This window comes from Muntiacus reevesi, chromosome 2 (genome assembly GCF_963930625.1).
Source record: "Muntiacus reevesi chromosome 2, mMunRee1.1, whole genome shotgun sequence".
NCBI lineage: Eukaryota > Metazoa > Chordata > Mammalia > Artiodactyla > Cervidae > Muntiacus > Muntiacus reevesi.
Window position 1 is genome coordinate 137367962 of NC_089250.1, and position 21053 is coordinate 137389014.

The 21053-nt window shown below is 40.4% G+C and overlaps 1 protein-coding gene across 1 annotated transcript in view; it reads right to left on the reverse strand.

Moving 5' to 3' along the window:
* The window catches only part of MYOF (myoferlin), a 173944-nt gene that overhangs the window by 121484 nt on the left and 31407 nt on the right, over positions 1-21053 (reverse strand). The window contains exons 3-4 of the mRNA XM_065922927.1: positions 20144-20235; positions 2610-2718 (exon numbers count right to left, since the gene is read on the reverse strand). Of these exons, the coding sequence (XP_065778999.1) occupies positions 2610-2718; positions 20144-20235 (201 nt within the window). The remainder of the gene's footprint in view (positions 1-2609; positions 2719-20143; positions 20236-21053) is intronic.

Sequence of the window (21053 nt, forward strand, 5' to 3'; positions counted from 1 at the left end):
TAAACCGGAGGAAAGTTGTGACAAGCAAGTATGAACTTGTCATGAGCCTCCTTCCTAGGCTGGAGATGGCCTCCAATCACAGAATTACAGTTCCAGAGGCTCATTCTAAGTGATTAAGGTTTTTGTTCGCTCATTGACATCTTTGTTAATTGCTGAAATTTATTTTCACACTCCTCTCCAAAAAGATTTTTATGTGGCTAATGAAAAGTTATAGAATAATGTGATTCATAAAATGGGGTTCAAAAAAGGGAAACAAGTCTGTTGAAAGAGGAAACAAATATGCAAAATATGAGGCTAAATATAAGTACCACTCCTCTTGACCCCAAGTTGGCTAGAAGCCAAGGCAAGTAGAAGAACAGAAAATGTTACATAAACTTTCATTATCAGAAAGGAAGAAACATACTAAACTCATTATAGGAAATAAAATTATTTCCATTTAAAAAATCTGTTAAATTCTTCATGTGGAGCATCATTTTAGTGCAGTTTCCTATACTTTCATATTTAGTGAACTGATAAAATTTCAAGAGTTTGCTAGTGGGACTCAACATAGGCTCACTAATTTTGTCAAACGCATGCCCACAACTACCATCTACTTTTACAAGCATTTCACAAAATAAAGGATCTCAACAGCAAAAATGAGGAAGGATAAATGTCAGAATAAAAGATGTCCTTTGTAACTAAGGATGGGGCACACTCTACCCAGGTTATCAGATAAAATATAGGGCATAAAATTGGGGACATACCTATCCTACAAAATGACTCGTTATTTATCTGAAATTCAAATTTAAATGGTCATCTCCCACACATTTATTTGCTGCTACTTTTGCTATACCTGGTAAACTCTAACACACACACACACACATTATGTATTGCCCTGTTTTTTCCCACCTGTCTAGTCATCAGTGAATATTCCCACATGGATCAGCACATTCTTTGCCAACTTAGGAACTGGGAGATACTGAACAGGAAAGTAAATGATGTCTCTGACAGCAGTTCCTTGGCAAATATAGAATTGGAAGAACAGTGTCTCATGGCTACAAGTGACCACAATAGGAACACTGGATGCAATTAGGGACTCAACTGCCAAACTTAATCCAAGAATTTAACTTTCAAACCCTAGAAGAGTCCATGAATGGCTTGACCTCTGTATCACTGGTTTCCCAATAACCTCAGGATTCTGAGGTGCTGAAGGCCCCCCAATTGGGGGGGTGAGAAGATACCAGGGGGCCAGGACCTTATACTTCCTTACTCCATTCAATCACCACAGTTCTGCCATTTCAGGGTTCTATATCCACTTTCCTTCTCTGCTTTAAAGAGAAGAAAAACACCTAGAAACATCACTGCCTTGTAACATCTTCCCTTAGTATCATTCCTCTCAGTCTGCTTTTGAGTAGATAGATGAGAGCTGATATTCTGAATGTACGTTTTATGATTAGAATGCTAACTAAAAGCAAACCTATATGTTTTGGAGACTAGACTAGCAAAACTGACATTCCTAATGGGCATTAATGTATTCTTGCCTACAGGGAGGGCCTCTTTTACTTTAAACTTTCTCCCATTTGCCCAGGCTCCCGTGCAAAATAAATTGTTCGGAAAGTGAAGGCATCAGAAGTTAACAAGACAAAAGCTTTATGAGTGCTTGTTTTACTTTAAACTTTCTCCCATTTGCCCAGGCTCCCACGCAAAATAAATTGTTCGGAAAATGAAGGCGTCAGAGGTTAACAAGGCAAGCTTTATGAGTGCTTATTAGCAATCTTAAGAAATCTGAGGTATTTAGCTGGTGGCTCAGTGGTAAAGAATCCACCTGCCAATGCAGGAGACATGAGTTTGATCCCTGGTCCAGGACGATCCCACATGCTGCAAAGCAACTAAACCCATGAGCCACAATTACTAAGCCTGTGCTTTAGAGTCTGGGAAACACAACTACTGAAGCCTGTGCACCCTAGAGTCTGTGCTCAGCAAGAAGAGAAGCCGCCGAAATAAGCCTGTGTGCTGCAACTACAGAATAGCCCGTATAGCAGTGAAGATACAGCACAACCAAAAAATAAATAAATTATTTATTTTTTTTTAAATCTGAGAGCTGTGATACTTGAATCAAATTTTTTAAAAGCACATTTCAGAAAGCCTCTCTCTCTTCTGGTCTCATATCAGACAGTATCAGTGTATACTTATTTAGAGAGGCTGTGATCAGAAAACATTCAGCTGCCAATACAATTATAAAGATCATGATATGAACATCTTGATATTCTGGTCTAATATTAATGAATTACCTTCCATAGAATGTTTCAAAGTACGTCTGACACACGAGCTACACTCACCACGCAAACGTTAACACCTGAGTGAATACACACAGATCTGTACCAAGCGAGGGTCCCACTCAAGCTATAGCATTCTGCCACAGAAAATCAAGTTTATCTAACCTGCAGTTCTGTCAGTAAGAGTACAGGATGAGGCCATATCACTTGCAAACACACCTATTTATCTCAAAAACAATAGGTTTCTGTATGTGTGTGTGTGTAGTGAACTAATATAATGTCACACTTATCTTAATGAATCTTTGTGCTTAACCATCTCACTTCAAAGCCATTCAACAGGAGGGAAATGCTCACCCCAGTCTCTTGCCCCCTTTCGTTTAGCAGGGAGATCAGTTTGTAGGGCAGTGATCTGCTCTGGTCACCCATCAGGTCCTTCAGGGCTATGGTGGCCGTGCCAATTAACCTGCAGAGAAAAGAGAGCACACAGCAACCTACATAAGAGGCGTATTTCCATTTACTCAATGGACCTCCCAATTCTCTGACTGTTCATATGTTATCATTAAAAATCACTCATAATGAAATGTGGGCCATTTTGTGCTCTCCTTAGCAGGATATTTTGACAGTAAACATCACATATTAGCTATCACTTATCCATAACAAGTAGTCATTTCAAGAGTCACACTATGATACCTGTGAAATTGCAAGTCACAAATGAAATCAATGGGTGAGAGACAAAGACTGAATATAGCCCTGAAGAATCCAGGGAGAGAGAAAAATAGGACAAAATTTAGGCATTCTTCTGTAATGGAAATGTAAAAGAACTCATAAAACATTGCCTTCTCTAGTGTGGGACGATATGAGAAAATAGAATTAAAACATGTATATTACCATATGTAAAATAGATGACCAGTGCAAGTTCGATGCATGAAGCAGGGCACTCAAAGCTGGTGCTCTGGGACAACCCAGAGGCATGGGGTGGGGAGGGAGGTAGGTGGAGGTTTCAGGATGGAGGGATGCCTGTACACCCATGGCTGATTCATGTTGATGTATGGAGAAAACCACCATAATATTATAAAGTAACTAGCCTCCAATTAAAATAAATAATTTAAAACAAAAAACAAAACAAAAAAACTGCCTACTGTAAAAACATCTCCTCAAGTTGACCTTCTTGAAATGTAAATAGGTTGCTAGTTTACTGAAGGGGGAGCTTCCTAACCAAATACTATGGAGCATCATTCAAAAGTAGGATGTGTGTACTTATCTCTCTTCCAAGACCCCAAGGAATTATATTCAGCCTCTACCACTTAGCCATCCACCTCTTGTATTTTTTTTGTTATATCCATTCATTAGTTTTATCATTCATTAATGATAACATACAGTATTTGCCTTTTTCTGTCTTTTTTTCACTAAGCATAATACCCTTTAGGTCTGCCCATGTTGTGCAAATGACAAAATTTCACACTCCATTGAGAGAGAGAGACAGAGAGACAGAGAGACAGAGAGACAGAGAGAGAGAGAGAGAGAGAGAGAGAGAGAGAGAGAGAGTGTGTGTGTGTGTATGCCACATCTTCTTTAGTCATTCATCGGCTGATGAACACTTAAGATTGCTTCCATATCTTGGCTATTGTAAACAATACTGCTATAACATTGGGGTGCAGATATCTCATTGAATTAGAGTTTTTGTTTTTGTTTTTTTGGATATATATCCAAATAGAATTACTGGATCATATGGTAGCTCTATTTTTAGTTTTTTGAGGAACCTCCATGCTGTTCTCCATAGTGGTTGCACCAATTTACAATTACAACAACATACTAGAATTCCCTTTTCTCCAGATCCTTGCCAACATTTGTTACCTGTGGTCTTTCTGATGACGGCCATGCTGACAGGTGTTAGGTGATATCTCACTGTGGTTCTGACCATCTACCTCAATGTACACAACATACTGGTGCAGAAGTACACCTGTGCTCCTCCTCACTAGCATAAAGCTCCTGGATGTGTTTCCTGTTGTTCATTACTCTAACCCCAGAGCATGGGACATAGTTTTTTTTTCATTAATAGATATTTACTGAATGAAGGAAAGAAATATTTTTTTGTAGTTAGGACACATGATCAAAAAAAATTTTAAAGAACACACATCCCCAGGGAATTAGTCAATACAAAAGTGTAACCTGTGGAATACAGTCTGTAAATTGGGGGTTATAATGTTATAACGTATTATGTGATATGAGAGTGGGTGAATCAAAGGTGTTCCTTTTGTGAGTAAAAGTCGCTCAATCGAGTCCGACTCTTTGCAACCTCATGGACTATACAGTCCATAGAATTCTCCAGGCCAGAATACTGGAGTGGGTAGCCTTTCCCTTCTCTAGAGGATTTTCCCAACCCAGGGATCAAACCCAGGTCTCCCACCTTGTAGGCGGATTCTTTACCAGCTGAGCCACAAGGGAAGCCAAAGAATACTGGAGTGGGTAGCCTATCCCTGCTCCAGTGGCTCTTCCTGACCCAGGAATTGCACTGAGGTCTCTTGCATTGCAGATGGATTCTTTACCAACTGAGCTATCAGGAAAGCCCTTTTGTGAAGTGTAATAAAAAAGCAGAGAGTGTCCAAGGTTGTGCTCTCAGTATAGATACTGAAAAAGGAAAACAGACATAGTAAGAATTTTAAAATGTTATCTACTTATATCTTGTCTATATTTGCAGTGACTTATACCAACCAACAGCAGATATGATAGCATGGAATATCATTAGAATAAATGAGAAAGCTGAACATCAAGTCTTCAAAACGACAGAAGAAATTCCTTATATCAAAAAACCCATTGTGAAGAAACTCTAGTTGAGAATAAAAAAAAAGCTTTTGGCTTTCGCGCAAAAACAAATTCAAGAATGTTCCCCCTGTGGAGAAATATTCATTGTATTTAAAAATGTAGTACATTTTCTTTTAAAAATCAGGAAGTGAAAGTTGATGTCAACATAGATACATTATTTTTAACTGACATATATCTGTATTCTCCTCCCCTACTTGGACCTCAGAAATTGGACCAGATTGTAGATCTGGGTTCTGCATCCAATCACATGTCTAGTGACTCGGAATAAGTGACTTCACTTTCTGTGTATAAGTATATTGTGCTGTGCTTACTCGCTCAGTCATGTCCTATTCTTTGCGACCTCATGGACTGTATAGCCCACCTGCCTCCTCTGTCCATGGGATTCTCCAGGCAAGAATACTGGAGTGAGTTGCCATGCCATCCTCATAGATACACTGCACAAGACCAAAGATTGCGATGCACCCTGTATCACATAATTTACCCTGCAATATGAACCATTTGCAAATGGTTTCTTGGAAGAGTGCACCAACTTGGATCAAATACACACACAACATTAAATCAACCGTGATGGGTTCTCATCTCTTCTAATATCACAAGTAGAGTCAGTCAATGACAATGGAAAAGAAAAATTTTGCTTCCAGAGGATTAAGAGTGAACTTTCCAGCCCTTTTAGGTCAATACAGAAATTAGTTCTCTCTGTTAATGCTGAGAATTGATGGGACCTTTACAGAGTAATTTTTCAGATAAGTATGTTCATTCAATATGTTAGTTTGCTTTTTTATTTTAACATGAGTATGTTTTCTTCTCACTTGGATTTTTATTTTCCTGATATATTGAGGACAAGGGACTGTCCAGGACTCTATCTCCACCTGATGAAACAGGGAATCATCACACAAGGTTAGAGCACTTGAAAATCTCTTCCACTCTCCCTCAGCCCCACAGGGTGCAAGTTTTCATGAACTTCTCTCCATATTTTAAGACAGTAGGCCAAGGGGTTGGCCAATTTGTTTTTTAAAACAAGAAAAAACTGGAAAACTTTCTCCAAACATACAAGACATACAGTTGGCCAACAAACACAAGAAAAAAATGCTCAACATTAATTATTAGAAAAATGAAAATTAAAACTACAATGAGGTATCACCTCACAATGGTTAGAATGGCCATCATCAAAAAAATCTAAAAACAATAAAAGCTGGAGAGGATGTGGAGAAAAGGGAACCCTCTTGCACTGTTGGTGGGAATGTAAATTGATATAGCCACTATGGAAAGCAGTATGGAGATTCCTTTAAAAACTTGGAATAAAACTACCATATGACCCAGCAATCCCACTACTAGGCATATATTTCGAGAAAGCCATAATTCAAAAAGACACATGCATCCCAATGTTCACCGTAGCACTAATTGCAATAGCCAGGACATAGAAGCAACCTAGATGTCCATCAACAGATGAATGGCTAAAGAAGTAGTGGTACGTGTATACAAAGGAATATTACTCAGACATAAAAAAGGAATGGATTTGAGTCAGTTGAAATGAGGTGAATAAATCTAGAGCCTGTTATACAGAATGAAATAGATCATAAAGAGAAAAACAAATATCATATATTAACACATACATATGAAATATAGGAAAAAATAGTACTGATGAACCTATTGCAGGGCAGGAATAGAGATGCAGATATAGAGGACAGATTTGTAGACACAGTGGGGGAAGGAGAGGGTGGGACGAATCGAGATAGTAGCACTGACACTTATACACTACCATGTATAAAACGGGAAACCACTGTATAAAGCAGGGAGCTCAGCCAGGTGCTCTGTAATGACCTAGAGGAGTGGGACAGGGTGGGCGGCTGGGAGGGAGGCTCAAGATGGATGGGATGTATGTATACTTATGGCTGATTCACACTGTTATATGGCAGAAACCAATGCAAGACTGTAATTATTCTCCAATTAAAAATAGATTGAAAATAATAGAGCCCAACAATGAGGACTTTGAACAAGAATTTGAAGTGTCATTTGTCAAATGTCTGATAGAAAATTCAATCAAGTGGAATTATTGACTTTGGTAGCCAACTGTGACAGCCTGAAAAAGATATATTTTTGCTCCTTTAAAGTAAAATTAAAGTTAGAAAATGTTCAAGTGTAAGAAATGTGACAACTACCAGTTTAAAAGTTATTTAACTGGTACTCACCCTGAAAGACATGGAAACACACTGGATTTTCTTCCTCATGCTTCCGTGATTCATAACCTAACTTTATGATTAAAATCAAAATATTGTGCATTGAACATGTACTGATCTGCTTTTGCTAAAGCTTAAATGACCTGAATCTTTATTAACAATATATAATTCCCAGAACAAAACAAAAAATACATGATGGACACTGCTGAAGTAGAAAAAGGGCTGGTCTGCAGGTTGGATGCATGAGACAGGGGCTAGGGCCTGGTACACTGGGAAGACCCAGAGGGACTGGGTAGAGAGGAAGGTGGGAGGGGGGATCGGGATGGGGAATACATGTAAATCCATGTCTGATTCATGTCAATGTATGACAACACCCACTACAATATTGTAAAGTAATTAACCTCCAACTAATAAAAATAAATGAAAAAAAAAAAGAAAAAGGGCTGGTCTGGAGTTGGATGAACATTTATTAACATCCATATCACTAACAACTTGAACTGGATAATTCTTTGTTTTAGGGAGCTGTCCTGCACCTTGTCAGGTGTTTAGCACCCTCGCCTCTACCTACTAGAGCATCTCTATAACATTGCCAGTTGTCCCCTGATAGGTGAAAACATCATAAGTTGAGAACCATTGGATTGGACAAATCCTGTTCTAGACCTAACTCAGTGTCCCAACTTCCTTTGAGATCTTGGCTAAGTCACCCAAATCTGAGCCCCCTTCATTATCTGTTAATGAGTAGACTGAAATAATTCCTCAGACCCTTTTTAGCTCTGGAAGTCTGCTACTGGCTTACACATCAATGCTCCTAAGGTGAAAGTGAAAAGTGTTAGTTGCTCAGTCCTGCCCAACTCTCTGCAACTCCATGGACTGTAGCTACCAGGCTCCTCTGTCCATGGGATTTCCCAGGCAAGAATCCTGGAGTATGTTGCCATTCCCTTCTCCAGGGGATTCCCAACTCGGATCTCCCACATTGCAGGCAGATTATTTACTGTCTGAGCCCCCAGGGAAGCCCCATCAATGTTCCTATGTATGTCTCTTCAGAAAACTATCTCATGTTATATATTTGTTTTCTCTTAAAGCCTTTGTTTGTTGATTTGTGGGGGGTGGGAAATATCTAGAATATCTGCATAATGAACAATTCAGAATAGCAGGCAAGCTTTCTGCCTTCAAAATATTGGCCTATAACATCAGGAGTCAAATGTAGATTCCCACAGGGTGTCAGGAGGAAAGGTGAGGCCAATAACAGAAATGTGGAATACAGTGAGTGTTAGGTAAGACGATAAGGAGTGATGGAATTTTGGTTAACTGGGGAGAGCAGGCTTTCCTAAAACACAAAGCCATCTGCTGGCCCTTTATGGCCCTGAAAGGTTTTACGGCCTCCATTCTGACTCATCCAATATCTGCTCCTTTTCCTTCCCCATGAGAGGGTGTAAAGGATGGAACATATAACAGACTAGGAATGGAATGAAAATTTAGCAAATCACAAAGTCTGACCACAATTCCTTCTTCCAGGAACCTTTAGTCTCTTTTCTTAAGATTTGCTTTTTCATCATAAAATTATGTTTAGGGGTTTGGAGGAATGAGATGTGAAAGAAAACTTACATTTCTTTTTATGCAGTAAAGATGGTGTGTGTTTAGATGAAAGCCTAGAAAGATTTTAATCCCCCAAATATTTTTCACAGTAGAGTGAGCTGAAGAAAATTATAAACAGTTAACAACTTCTAAGAGATTTCACTGTAAGTTGAAGAACCCATCCCCTATAGTGAGTCTGAACTTTATAGGATTCTGAAGGCAAGCCTGGCCTGGCCTGTTTTCTGTGATGTTGCTTGGATACAAAATACAGTGAGAGACTGGGAAATGATGACTTGGCCTCCTACACAGGGAATAAGAACAGTTCAGTCAGACCAGAAGCCAATTTCCTTTAAAGGAGGTGATACTAAACCAAAAACCCTTTTTCTTTCATATTACTAATGCTATAAATGTGCTAAAATGTTACGGTGTGGCAGTAAAGAGGAAACTTTGCCCTGTGTTTCCATAGAACAATAAGAGTCTCCCTCACTGACTCCACCCAACACTAAAACAGATGGACCACGTCTCTAAAAGAAACTTAATAGTGAAAGAATCTCAAGGTTCTCCCCTATCCTTGTGGAGTTAATAGACAGATGAATTCTGAAATGAAGAACCAGTCCTGCTCCTATTCCTTTCAGCCCAAGAACGCCCATATAGTTTGTTGTTGGTTCTCTATGTGACATCAAACTCATTCTAAGCCATAGAAGCGACTACTTGAAAGTTAGATGTTAGGTTTGGAGGAAATAGAGAATTTAAACCAGTCAACTCAATCATGCAAGTGTTGGTCAAGAACTTTTTTTTTCTTTCTTGTTAAAACAGAATCTAGTGTGTTTAAAAAAGCAAAGGAAAACATTCTCCCCACTGGCCTGAACGCAAATGTTAACAGCTGCATGCCACTGCAGTGAGTAAGGGCTTTGCTGGCCGAGTTCTTAATCAGGGGAGCTCGCATCTAGCAGGCTGCTCTGAGCACCAGAGCCACAGCATAAGAGGGTTTACTGGAAATTCCCTCATGAAGGGAAGGAAAGGAAAAATAAGTTGGAGGCTGGAAAGTAAATCACACACCACTTCTGCTCCCTGGGGCTGCAGAACTCCAACTTTCCATCCTCCTAGGGGGAGTGACAAGCCCCCACTGGGCCAGGGACAAACGCTTTTTTGAACAGCCCCCGGGGTTCCTGCAGGACCGTGACCTGCCCACCCTCTGAGGCACTGGGCTCCCCACCAGCTGGCCTTTGTCGCGTGAGCCAGGCTGGGAAGGCCAGTGGGGATGCTCGGCTGGGGCTGCTTCCTCCCACACACTTCTCCCTGCCCCACTGGCAGGTATCAGTCAAGCTCCTCCCTTGGTTCCCGAGCCAAAAGGTGGGACAGCCAAGTCCCACACCTTGCTTTCTACCAGATGGGCAGCCACGGCAGCCAATCCCATCACAGGGAACCCTGGCAAACTCCTGGCCAGGTCTCCCATTCCACTTCACTTGTGGGGAACCCTCTGAGTCCCCCAGCCAGCCTACCCTTTCCCTCTGGATTAGCCCATAAAACTGTTCCTCAGAGTGTGGCTGCCCTGCAGCAAAGTCAGCAGGGTGGTTACAGATTCCCAGGACCCTGAGTCAGACTTTTCCTTTAGTTAATTCTTATACCCAGGAAGTTTGAGGAACAATCATCTAGAATAGGTGGAGGGGTGGGTGGAGGGCTGGGGGTAGGGAAGGCAGTTGGCAAAGCCAGATCTGGAGAAAGGGGAACATGTGCAGTTTTTGTTAAAGTACATCCAGTGTCACTGTATAGGTTCACATTTGAGAAATGGACACAGAAATCAATAATTTAACAGAATAATGTAGGAAGCAGAACTCCATCAAAACCTACTTGGCAGGCCTAGTTACCTGCATCCTCCCATGGCTTCCCCTCTTTACTCCACACTGAGACTGTCTAAGGGCCTTGAGGCCTTTGTCCTGCTCATCACAAGGAGGCAGGGATTTTAGAAAACCTAGAAGCTTCTAGTCCATGTAGTAGTTTCCAAACCTAGCCATGCACAAGCCCGCTGAAGTGGAGGTGTAACAAACTCCGTGTCCAGATTCTGGAATCACTGACCTAGCCTGGAGACTGTGGTAGGATTTGCAGGATTCAGGGACAGCCCCTCTGAATCGTAGCCCTTGCTACAGACGGTGTCACTTTAACAGGAGAAGGAGCTGAGTAGAAGCCCAGCTCTCCTCCCCAAAGCCCTCCAGGGCAGAGAAGCTGTGAGGCCAGGGGTGGGTTAACTAGCCTAATGCCTGGCATGTAGAAGATGTCCAAGAGTTAGTTTTTGAATAAATGATGTAACTGGCTATTTTGCTATTTGCTCCTGACCAATTCTGCTATTCATTCAGTCCTCAAAGTTCTGACTCTGTGCGTGCCTGTTCTAGACAGTTCAGCAGAACTCCCAGGCTCTGTCTCTAATGCCTCATCCATTAGAATCAAGGTAGTAGTTTTCATTCATTCATCTATCCATCCATCCATCCATCCATCCATCCATCCATCAATCAAGCACTTGGACCTTATAAAGGGGAGCAACATAACATAGTGATTAAGTACTTGGAGTTAAGCAGAGCTGACTGATTCAGACTTATCCTTGTACTACAGATAGTATAACTTTTCTGAGCCTCCGTTTTTTCATCTGCAAAGTGGGGGTGATGGCAGCTCCTACCTAACAGTACTGTTATTAATGATTAAAGGGATGATCTAATAAGTGGTTAACATTGCTTTTCATTATTATTTCAGACACTATTCTAGAAAAAGGAATCTTAAAAAAGCAAAGGACTCCAAATCAGTGCTTACAGGGAAAGCTTGTCTGAACTCATTCACAGCATAAAGTTCAGGGAGGCAGGTTTATCTGTGTGGAGTGTGGGCAGGCGGGCATGAATGAACAGATAAGAACCTTTTGTAACTGCACATAGCCATTTCTATACAATCACTGTGCAATGTTCTTAAAACTAATCCTTTCTCTTATTTACATCAAATAGATCCCTCCCCACCCTCAATGCTATATATACCGTGAATCTGCATGGAAAACAATTTTTATTTTCAGGGTTAGACAGGAAGTAAATTTCAGTTGTAGCTGAATTCTCATAAAACCCAAATAGTGGAATCAGAATGAATTATTAAAGCCATAGGTCTCATAAGACGTTTCACTATAAAACAGACCCCAGAATAATCCTTATACAAAAAGCCTTTCTAAGCCAGCACATGTGCACACACACAAAAACACACTTTACCCTGTCTTTTCTCCATTTCCCCTGCTTCATTCTTCTTCATCATACTTACAACTATCTGATAAACTATATGTGAATTTATTTTTTATTGTTGGTTTCCTCCACTCAGATGTGAGCCCCATGAAAGGCATGTAGAACCCCAGCATGTAGAGCAGTATCTGACATAGCAGGCATTACCAAACATTTGTTGAATAAATAAACTAACTGATATATCACTGAAGACAGTCCAATGATCTTGCAAATGATTTATAGGTTATAAAGCTTCCTCTCCTAAGAGATAGTCCTCCAAGTGCAATTAGAAGATAATTACAGCTCTTGGCATTATGAAATGCCTTTTTCTTTCAGTCTCTCTGGGTGTTTTTCTCCAGGGCTGTGATCCACCTTTACTTACTGGCAAGATGGTAACGGATGCCAGTGGGGCTGCAGCAGCTACTTAATTGGTCACCCCAAACAGTGGGTTCAGCCTTTCCAGCACCCAGAGCCAGCCAGCCCAAACCAGCTTTGATCTGTGCATAGCTCTGCCACTTCATTGAAAACACAGAGATAAAAAGAAATCAGAACTGGGAATTCTGTTTCAAGTAACATCTGCCTCCAGTTCTGATTTTTACAGAGCCTCAGAAGCTACTCTAGGCAGAAAACCTGCCTGAACCCTTCTCAACAACCAGAGTAGGGAAATGCAAAGGTCACGGGGACAGCCTCAGTAATACCCACTGTCAGGTTAATACGTGGCAACAGCAGAAGCCAGTCTCACCATTAGGAGAAATAAAAGTATTGAAAGCTTGAACACAAGGTCTTTTGTACATCAGAAAGCAAAAATTTCTCGTAAGCAATACCACACTGTCCCATCAAATTAATTTCATTCCAAACTACAATTTTTCTGTTTTCTCTAAGAAAAAACAACAAAAAACAAACACAAAAATACCCTTGCCTAGGGAGTCAGTACATTTCATAACCCAGGCTTGCCCTTTTTCTAATTCTATAGCCCCAAGTACCACCTTGTGAGTATGTGTTATTTATGATATTCACTCACTTTCACATCCTGGCACCCTGGCCTTCACCCACACACACACACACACACACACAGGAAATAAACCCTGGAAAGTCTGAGGTTAAATTCTGAATTTATCAGGTTAAATCCACATGGTTCCAATTAAAGAGCTGGATGACTTCAAGAAACTTGGTTGAACCTCTCTGTGCCATATTTTCCTCAACTTTAAGATGTCAATAAGCCTGTCTGACTCAAAGTCATTATAAAGATTTAAACCAAATATGTGTGGAGCAGTTTTAACACAATTCCTGGTCCATGGTAAGCCCATAATAGATATTAGCTATTATGTTGTTCATCATGAAATTTATTTTTTTCTTAATTATATTAAATTTGCCCTTTATTGAGGAAGTAATCCAGCCACCATTATGAAGATAAAGAATCTTGCCAAAGACCACCCAACCAGTAGGTAGCAGAGCCAAAATCCAAACTAATCTCATGATCACACAGCTGACCACTTGTCTGCATCACCTCTTATGCAAGAATTTGGGTAAATTTCCTCTTAGGTATATTGTGAAGTCATTTGTCATCTCCTTCTTACTCACACATAAGTAAAACAGATGATTTACTTTCAGATGATGTCTCCAACTTCGCCCTGCATGTGTGTGGGGGTATATGTGATGGTTTCGAATGTACAAGTACACACATATGGCGGGGAAAAAAAGAGTACTAGAAACACAAACTCTTAGATAATTATGGTCATTTTATCTCAGATGTTGTAATTTGCATCTCTATCCATTCAGTTTGGCTTTTTTAATATATCTTCCACTTCTCTACTTTACATGCTCAAGCTTTCTTCTACTTTCCCAAAGCTGTAGAATATGATAATACCTGTTTCATTGTCTATGCCTGCTCATAATATCATCTAATAGTGTATCTGTTTAATAATGATTTTTCTGTCTTTTTCTTCACATTACTGAGGTAAAATCCTTCTGAATACCTTGTTGTTTATTCGCTAAGTCATGTCTGACTCTTTGAGACCCTATGGACTGTAGCCCTCCAGGCTCCTCTGTCCATGGGATTTCCCAGGCAAAAATACTGGAGTGGGTCACCATCTCCTCCTCCAGAATACTACCTACTGCTCATGAATTAGAAGGTTTACCCACTCCGGATGGTGGGAATTAACTATTCTCAGCCCTCAGGTAGTTTCCTCATTGACTCACCTCACTGACACACCTGAAGAGTCAAGAGGAACCCTTTGCAAACCTTAGGAATGGTGTAGGTGTGTGTGTGAGTGTTACATGGTTGTGTGTATGGCTCTAGACTCCCACCTGTACCTTCTCAATTTGGAAGACAGCTAGGATCTGCCCACTTAGCACTGCAGCCTGGAAATGCTCTCCAGGCTGGAAGTTGCGTACTCAGGGGACTCGGCTCATTCACCCCCCTCCTGGGGATGACTGTCCTGTGCAGCCAGTGTCCAGTATCTGAAGCCACTGTGGCATGTATTTCATCTACTTTTTTCATTGTGTCAGCTGAGAGGGCAGACCTGGTTCCTGCTACATCATCTTGGCATAAGCAGCATACACACTGATCTGAAAACTTGTAAAAATCTTTCACTCCTACATTTCCAGGCTCCTGAAGATGATTTTTCTTTAGGAACTCGAGTGGAGCACCAGCAGGGTCAGGATGCCAAGGGATCAGGGTCTCAGACTCAGCTCTTCTGAACCTCGGGTCCCATCTCCACTTCTCAAGGTCATTGTGAAGATCACATGAGATGAGATACCTCTCTGAACTCATCTTATAGGGAATGAGCTTAAGTGATTTATTACTCAGTAGCATGAAATGACAGCTTAAACTCTTACCTAGGAAGGAGGTACCAATACTCTGATAATGAGTGGGGGTTTCTTTTTGGGGGGGCAAGATTATAAAAATTTAAGCTAGGGAGTTCCCTAGTGATCAGGATTCAGTGCTTTCACTCCAGTGGCCCAGATTCAATCCCTGGTCAAGGAACTGAGATTTCGCAAACTTCACAGTAACAGCCACAAAAAGGTAAAAGATAATCATTCCACCTACAGTTTGGTTCCTCTAGGTGGTCAGAGGTTTTCAGTATAATGGAAAAGTCAAGAGTACAGGTCTGACTATAAAAGTCAGGAGTACACCTGACATATACCTGCTATATGACCCTAAGCAGATGACTAAACCTCTCTGAGAAAAAAATGCGTGTGTGTGTGTGTGTGTGTGTGTGTGTGTGTGAGGAATTGGTGGGATAAAGTGTTTGAAGGGCTCATTAAGGAACAGCCACATTGCCTGTCTGCAAAGGGAACTCTCATTCTTCAGTTGCTGGGAAAAGCCTTCCACTCTGACATTTCAGCTAAAAATACCATTTCATGTTCATCATGTGACCAAGGGTTCCTCTGGCTCTTCCCTCAGCCCCTTTCAGTTCACAGGGTTGGTTGGATGACTGTAAAATGAGGAAGAAGAGAGTCTGCCCAGAACAGCCCCACCAGCCCCCTGCGCCTGGGGAGGGACACTGCTGATGCGCCAGCGCTGTGAGTGCTCAGACTGCCCGGTCCAGTTCCTGCGGGTGTGGGCTCTGAGCTCAGGCAAACCCAGGCAGCCCAGTGCAGTTTGCTTACATGCCCCGGGGCTGCAGACTCTGCCAGACAGCACTGTTCACACAGTCGGTCTCCATGGCAACAGAAAAGCCCACAAGCATGGCACGCCTTAAGCCTTTAGAAAAATCCTTCGCCCCCACCCAGTGCTTTTGGTGATGGAGACTTATGTTCCCATAAGAGCAGTGAGCACAGGCCCAAAGCCCATCTTTAGCAGAAAAGCCTAGCAAAAAACATGAGGCCAAAATACACAAATATTGTGGACAAACAAACCTACAATACTGCCCTGCTGTCATCCAAGAGGCCCCTGTGTTTTCAACAGGTATAAAATAAATATATAGTGTTCTCCCAGTATTGTTTTCCCTGCTTCCTAACTTATTCCTACATTCAACCTCCACACAGAAAGCTTAAGCAGTATTTTAAAAATGAAAGTTAGCTCATACTCAGTACTCTTAGTGGATTTCCATCCTGCCAGGAATGAAATCCAAAGCTTGCACCATGGCTCAACAAAGTCAGGTATGTTGTGGCTTTGCTGATCTCACCTCCTTCCCCTGTCCCATCCCTCTGACCTCCTGATCTTGCTCCAATACCCCAAGGACACTCCTACCTCAGGGCCTTTGCACTTGTTCTTCTCTCTGCCAAGAATATTCTTCCCCCCAGAAAGGTGCATGGCTCATTCTTTCATTTTGTTTAGGTGTCTGCTCAAGTGTCACCTTATTACCACCTCATATAAAACTTTCCCCCACTCTCAATAACTATCCTTTTACTCTAGTTTTATTCTTGGCCTACAACAGTTTTCTCCACAGATTATATATTTCTTCATATATTTGTCTGAAGAAGGCAGTGGCACCCCACTCCAGTTCTCTTGCCTGGAAAATCCCATGGATGGAGGAGCCTGGTAGGCTGCAGTCCGTGGGGTCACTAAGAGTTGGACAAGACTGAGCGACTTCACTTTCACTTTTCACTTTCATGCTTTGGAGAAGGAAATGGCAACCCACTCCAGTGTTCTTGCCTGGAGAATCCCAGGGACACGGGAGCCTGTGAGCTGCGTCTATGCACAGAGTCAGACATGACTGAAGCGACTTAGCAGTAGCAGCAGCATATATTTGTCTTTTTTTCTTCTGTCTCTCTCTCTCTCTCCCAAGTATGTAACATTCAGGAAAGCAACAACTTTTTTTGAAACAGATGAGAGCTCTCAGGCCAGCCTGCCAGGCTTTACTGCCATGTTAAAATAGAGGAGGCATAAAGTAAAGAGGCCTGAACCAGGCTGGTAGCTGTGACCGAAAGTAAGCAGCACATGTAAATAAATATAAAATATATTTATATAAAATATAAAAATATATAAAAATATATATTTTATAAAAAAATATTAAAAAAATAGCACAGCAGAAATAAAGCAAAGTAAGATCTAGCAACAGATTGGATAGGAGGTAAAAGGTAGAAGATCCAGAGAGACCTGACTGAGGTTCTGAGACCAGTGGTCACTCTTCACCACTCTGGTGGCCACCAGCCACATGTGGTGAGGAAGCACTTAAAATGTTGCTAGTCTGGACAGAGCTGTGCTATTGGTGTGAAATACACACTGGATTTCAAAGATTTAATAAAGAAATATGTATGTGAAATGTCTCAATGATTTTTAAAATGTAGATTACATATAGAAATTATAATATTGGATATAGTCAGTTAAATAAAATATAGCATTAAAATTCTCATCTGTTTCTTTTTGTTTTATAACATGACTACTAGGAAAAAAATTTTTTTTTAATATTTATTTCTTTAGCTGTGTAGGGTCTTAGTTGCGGCACACAGGTTTAGTTGCCCTGCAGCATGTGGACTCTTAGTTCCCCGACTAGGAAACAAACCTATGTTCCCAGCAATGGGAGGTGGATTCTTAACCACTGAAACACCAGGGAAGTCCAGAAAGTTTTTAATTACACATGCAGCCTGCACATATTTCTATTGGAGAGGGCTGGTCTAGAATACAAACAGCGGTACTACTTGCAGAAAGAGGAGAAGAAAGAAGAGAAAGGACTGTTAGTAGTGATAGATAGAAGGCTATGGTGAGGCTCAACTACTTACTTTCCTAGAACTTTGAAATCAGTGAAATAAAACTGTCCTTTGGGAGTTGGGGTGAAGCTAGAAAATCACATACTTGCTTCAAAGCTGAGATGTACAGCATAACCTTAAAAAGCTAGAATGGTTTTTTGATCTAAGAGGGTAGGACCAAAATCTACCAGAATATATTTATGTAGCTTAAGGGGGAAAAAAATGCATCGGTCACAAGAGGCATTGATCAGCAATGCTACACGGGAGAAAGGATCTTATGAAAAGTGACATAGGTACTATCTATCAAAGCACTGTCCAGGCTATCAGTCTGATGCCAGTAAACAGAAGACCCTAATGACTAGGATGACCATGTAATTTACTGTCCAAACCAAGTCACTGTTAACAGCAAAAGGGACATCATAAATCATTGTGCTGGGATAATAAACAAGGGCTATCCAAAGTAAATCAGAGCATATAGTCACCCTATCTCAACTAATTTATTCTAATTTATTGCTCTCATTGCAGCCTTCTGATCATACCAAATGTACATGAGGCTAAGACATACATCTGAAAATAAATTCACATTACTAAACACCGGGATGCTTCTTCAACTGATGTGGGTATTTAATATCAGGCTTCTTACCCTCTCCCCCAATCCTGTCATTAATAGTACAACTTACAGTCAATGATATCTTATAATCAAAAATACAGAGTAATTTGGTTTCCCATGTGATAAAACATGAAGGAAAATAGACGTTTCTCCAAAGAAGACAAACAGATGGCCAGAAGGCACATGCAAAGATGCTCAGTGTCACTAATTATTAGACAAATGCAAATCAAAACTACAATGAGGTATCGCTTCACACCAGTCAGAATGGCCATCATCAAAAAGTTTACAGATAACAAATGTTGGAGGGAGTGTGGAGAAAAGGGAAGCCTCCTCCATTATTGGTGGGAATGTAAACTGGTACAGTCACTACAGAGAACAGTATGGAGGTTTCTTAAAAAACCAAAAATAGAGCTATCATATGATCCAGCAGTCCTACTCCAGGGCATATATCTGGAGAAAATCCCACTTTGAAAAGACACATGCACCACAATGTTCATTGTGACACTATTTACAATAGCTTGGACATGGAATCAACCCAAACATCTACTCACAGGGACAAATGAATAAAGCAGATGTGGTACAAATATACAGTGGAATATTAACCATTAAAAAGAATGAAATAATGCTATTTGCAGCAGCATGCATGGACCTACAGATTATCATACCAAGTTAAGTAAATCAGAGAGATTATTGTATGATATCACTTAGATGTGGAATCTTAAAAATGATACAAATGAACTTCTTCACAAAACAGAAATAGACTCAGATTTAGAAAATTTATGGCTACCAAAAGAGTAAAGGTGGGAGAAGGGGAGGGATAAATTAGGAGTTTGGGATTAAAATATATACACTCCTATATTTAAAATAGATGATCAGCAAGGATCTACTGTATAGCACAGGGAACACTAGTTAATACTCTATAATAACCTATATGGGAAAAGAGTCTGAAAAATAGATATATGTATATGTATAACTTAATCAGTTTGTTGTACACTTGAAACTAACATTGTAAATCAACTATACTCTAATACCCTAACACTGTAAATCAATTATACCCTAATATAAAATTTTTTAAATTTTAACTTATTAATCAGAGAGCAGGAATGCCCTCCTCAACCAGGCAATTAATTTCCATTGGAAAATAAGAAGTATTATGGTTTTAGAATTGAACAATTCTCACTGAGCTTAGTTAGTTTGAATTGATAACCTAAGACTGCATTCCAAGTCTAAGGCCAAAGTCTAGATCAAGGACTGGGGGGAATTTACTGGGGTCATTCTGTCCCATGGAAACCTCAGCTTTACCCAGGAGATGACCCTCTCTACCACTCCTGTGCACTACCATGACTTCCCCATTTGAAACTGGTAGAGGCAGTAAGACAAGGAATCTGGTTTCAATTTGTGAGACATGAAAATGGAAGCAATGCTGGAAAGAGAACGTGAATGAGATGTACATGGGGCACACATAATCAGGAGAAGAAATGATTTTGCATCCAATAAAACTACAGTTTGGATAAACCATCAGTGCCTTCATGTAGTTAACAAAGAAACTGCAGGAGTGTGAACAGGTTTCTCTGTAAGTACCTGTTGGATACAAATTGGATAGACTAGTGGTGGCTTCATGTTCCCAACCTCTTAGGAATACAGCAGTCACAGTGATTGATTAGCTACATCTGATGTTGGCTCATAAGTGGGAAGGGGGTCGACGCAAAGAATTAAAGCACAATGATATTGGAAACATTATGTTATTAAAGATGTGTTCCTTCAACAAAACAAACAATAGTACAACAGTATGTAAAATGACAAAAACAATAAAAATCAACTTACTTATTTTGTCCAATTGTCTCAAAATCTTTCACAACAATCTCAAGGGACGATGAAAGATCCAGTGGTATACCCCTCAAGTCAAACTCCAAAATCTGTCCACAGAAAGGTTATGAAGACAAAAAGTCTGTTAAAAGGATCTGGGAATATAATAAGATGCACCAATACTATTAATAAACACTGCTTCATCCTCACCAATGACAATCTTTTCAAGTACTCAATTCTACAGTGACTTCTCCCTACAGTGAGATAGAAGTGATCAAATTCTGAACCTGGAAGCTGCTGAGACTTGTGGGAAAGCAAACCAGACTTAGCTTCAGAGGGCCTGGTAGCTACTCCTAGCTCCCCATTTTCTAGGCTCCTTGGCTTTGAACAAGACCAAGTCCATCTCATAGGCAGAGATCTAGACTTAATGCCTACCACAACCGTCACATGAATAGAATGAAATCTGTGTATGAAAAATGCTCTCTTCAAGGGTTAATTTTAAATTTCTTTCATTTCTTAATCATATTACTATTGAACAAAGAGATGAATAAATCTAAGAAAACTTTTTCTGAATTGCATCAGCCCCTTATTTTTAAGCCCCACCACAGTCAGTGCTGTAGTCAGGCAAGTCTCTCATCTTAAAGCAGTAAATTGTTTTCTAAGGGTAAATATTAAAAAAAAGAAAGAAAGAAAGAAATCAACTTAGCACCACTGATGCCTTTAATTATGTAATAAATGAATTCGATAATGCAGTTCCTGATTATGGTTTGATATGGATGGAGGAGGCATCTCACAGGTCATATTAGAAGATGCCCACCAACACCAATGGGTTTGGGATTGGCATTTCATTTAGGTTTGGTTTCAGTTATAAAATTGCAATTGGGAAATTTACTTGATAAACATATATGCATTATAAGAAAAAATGTGT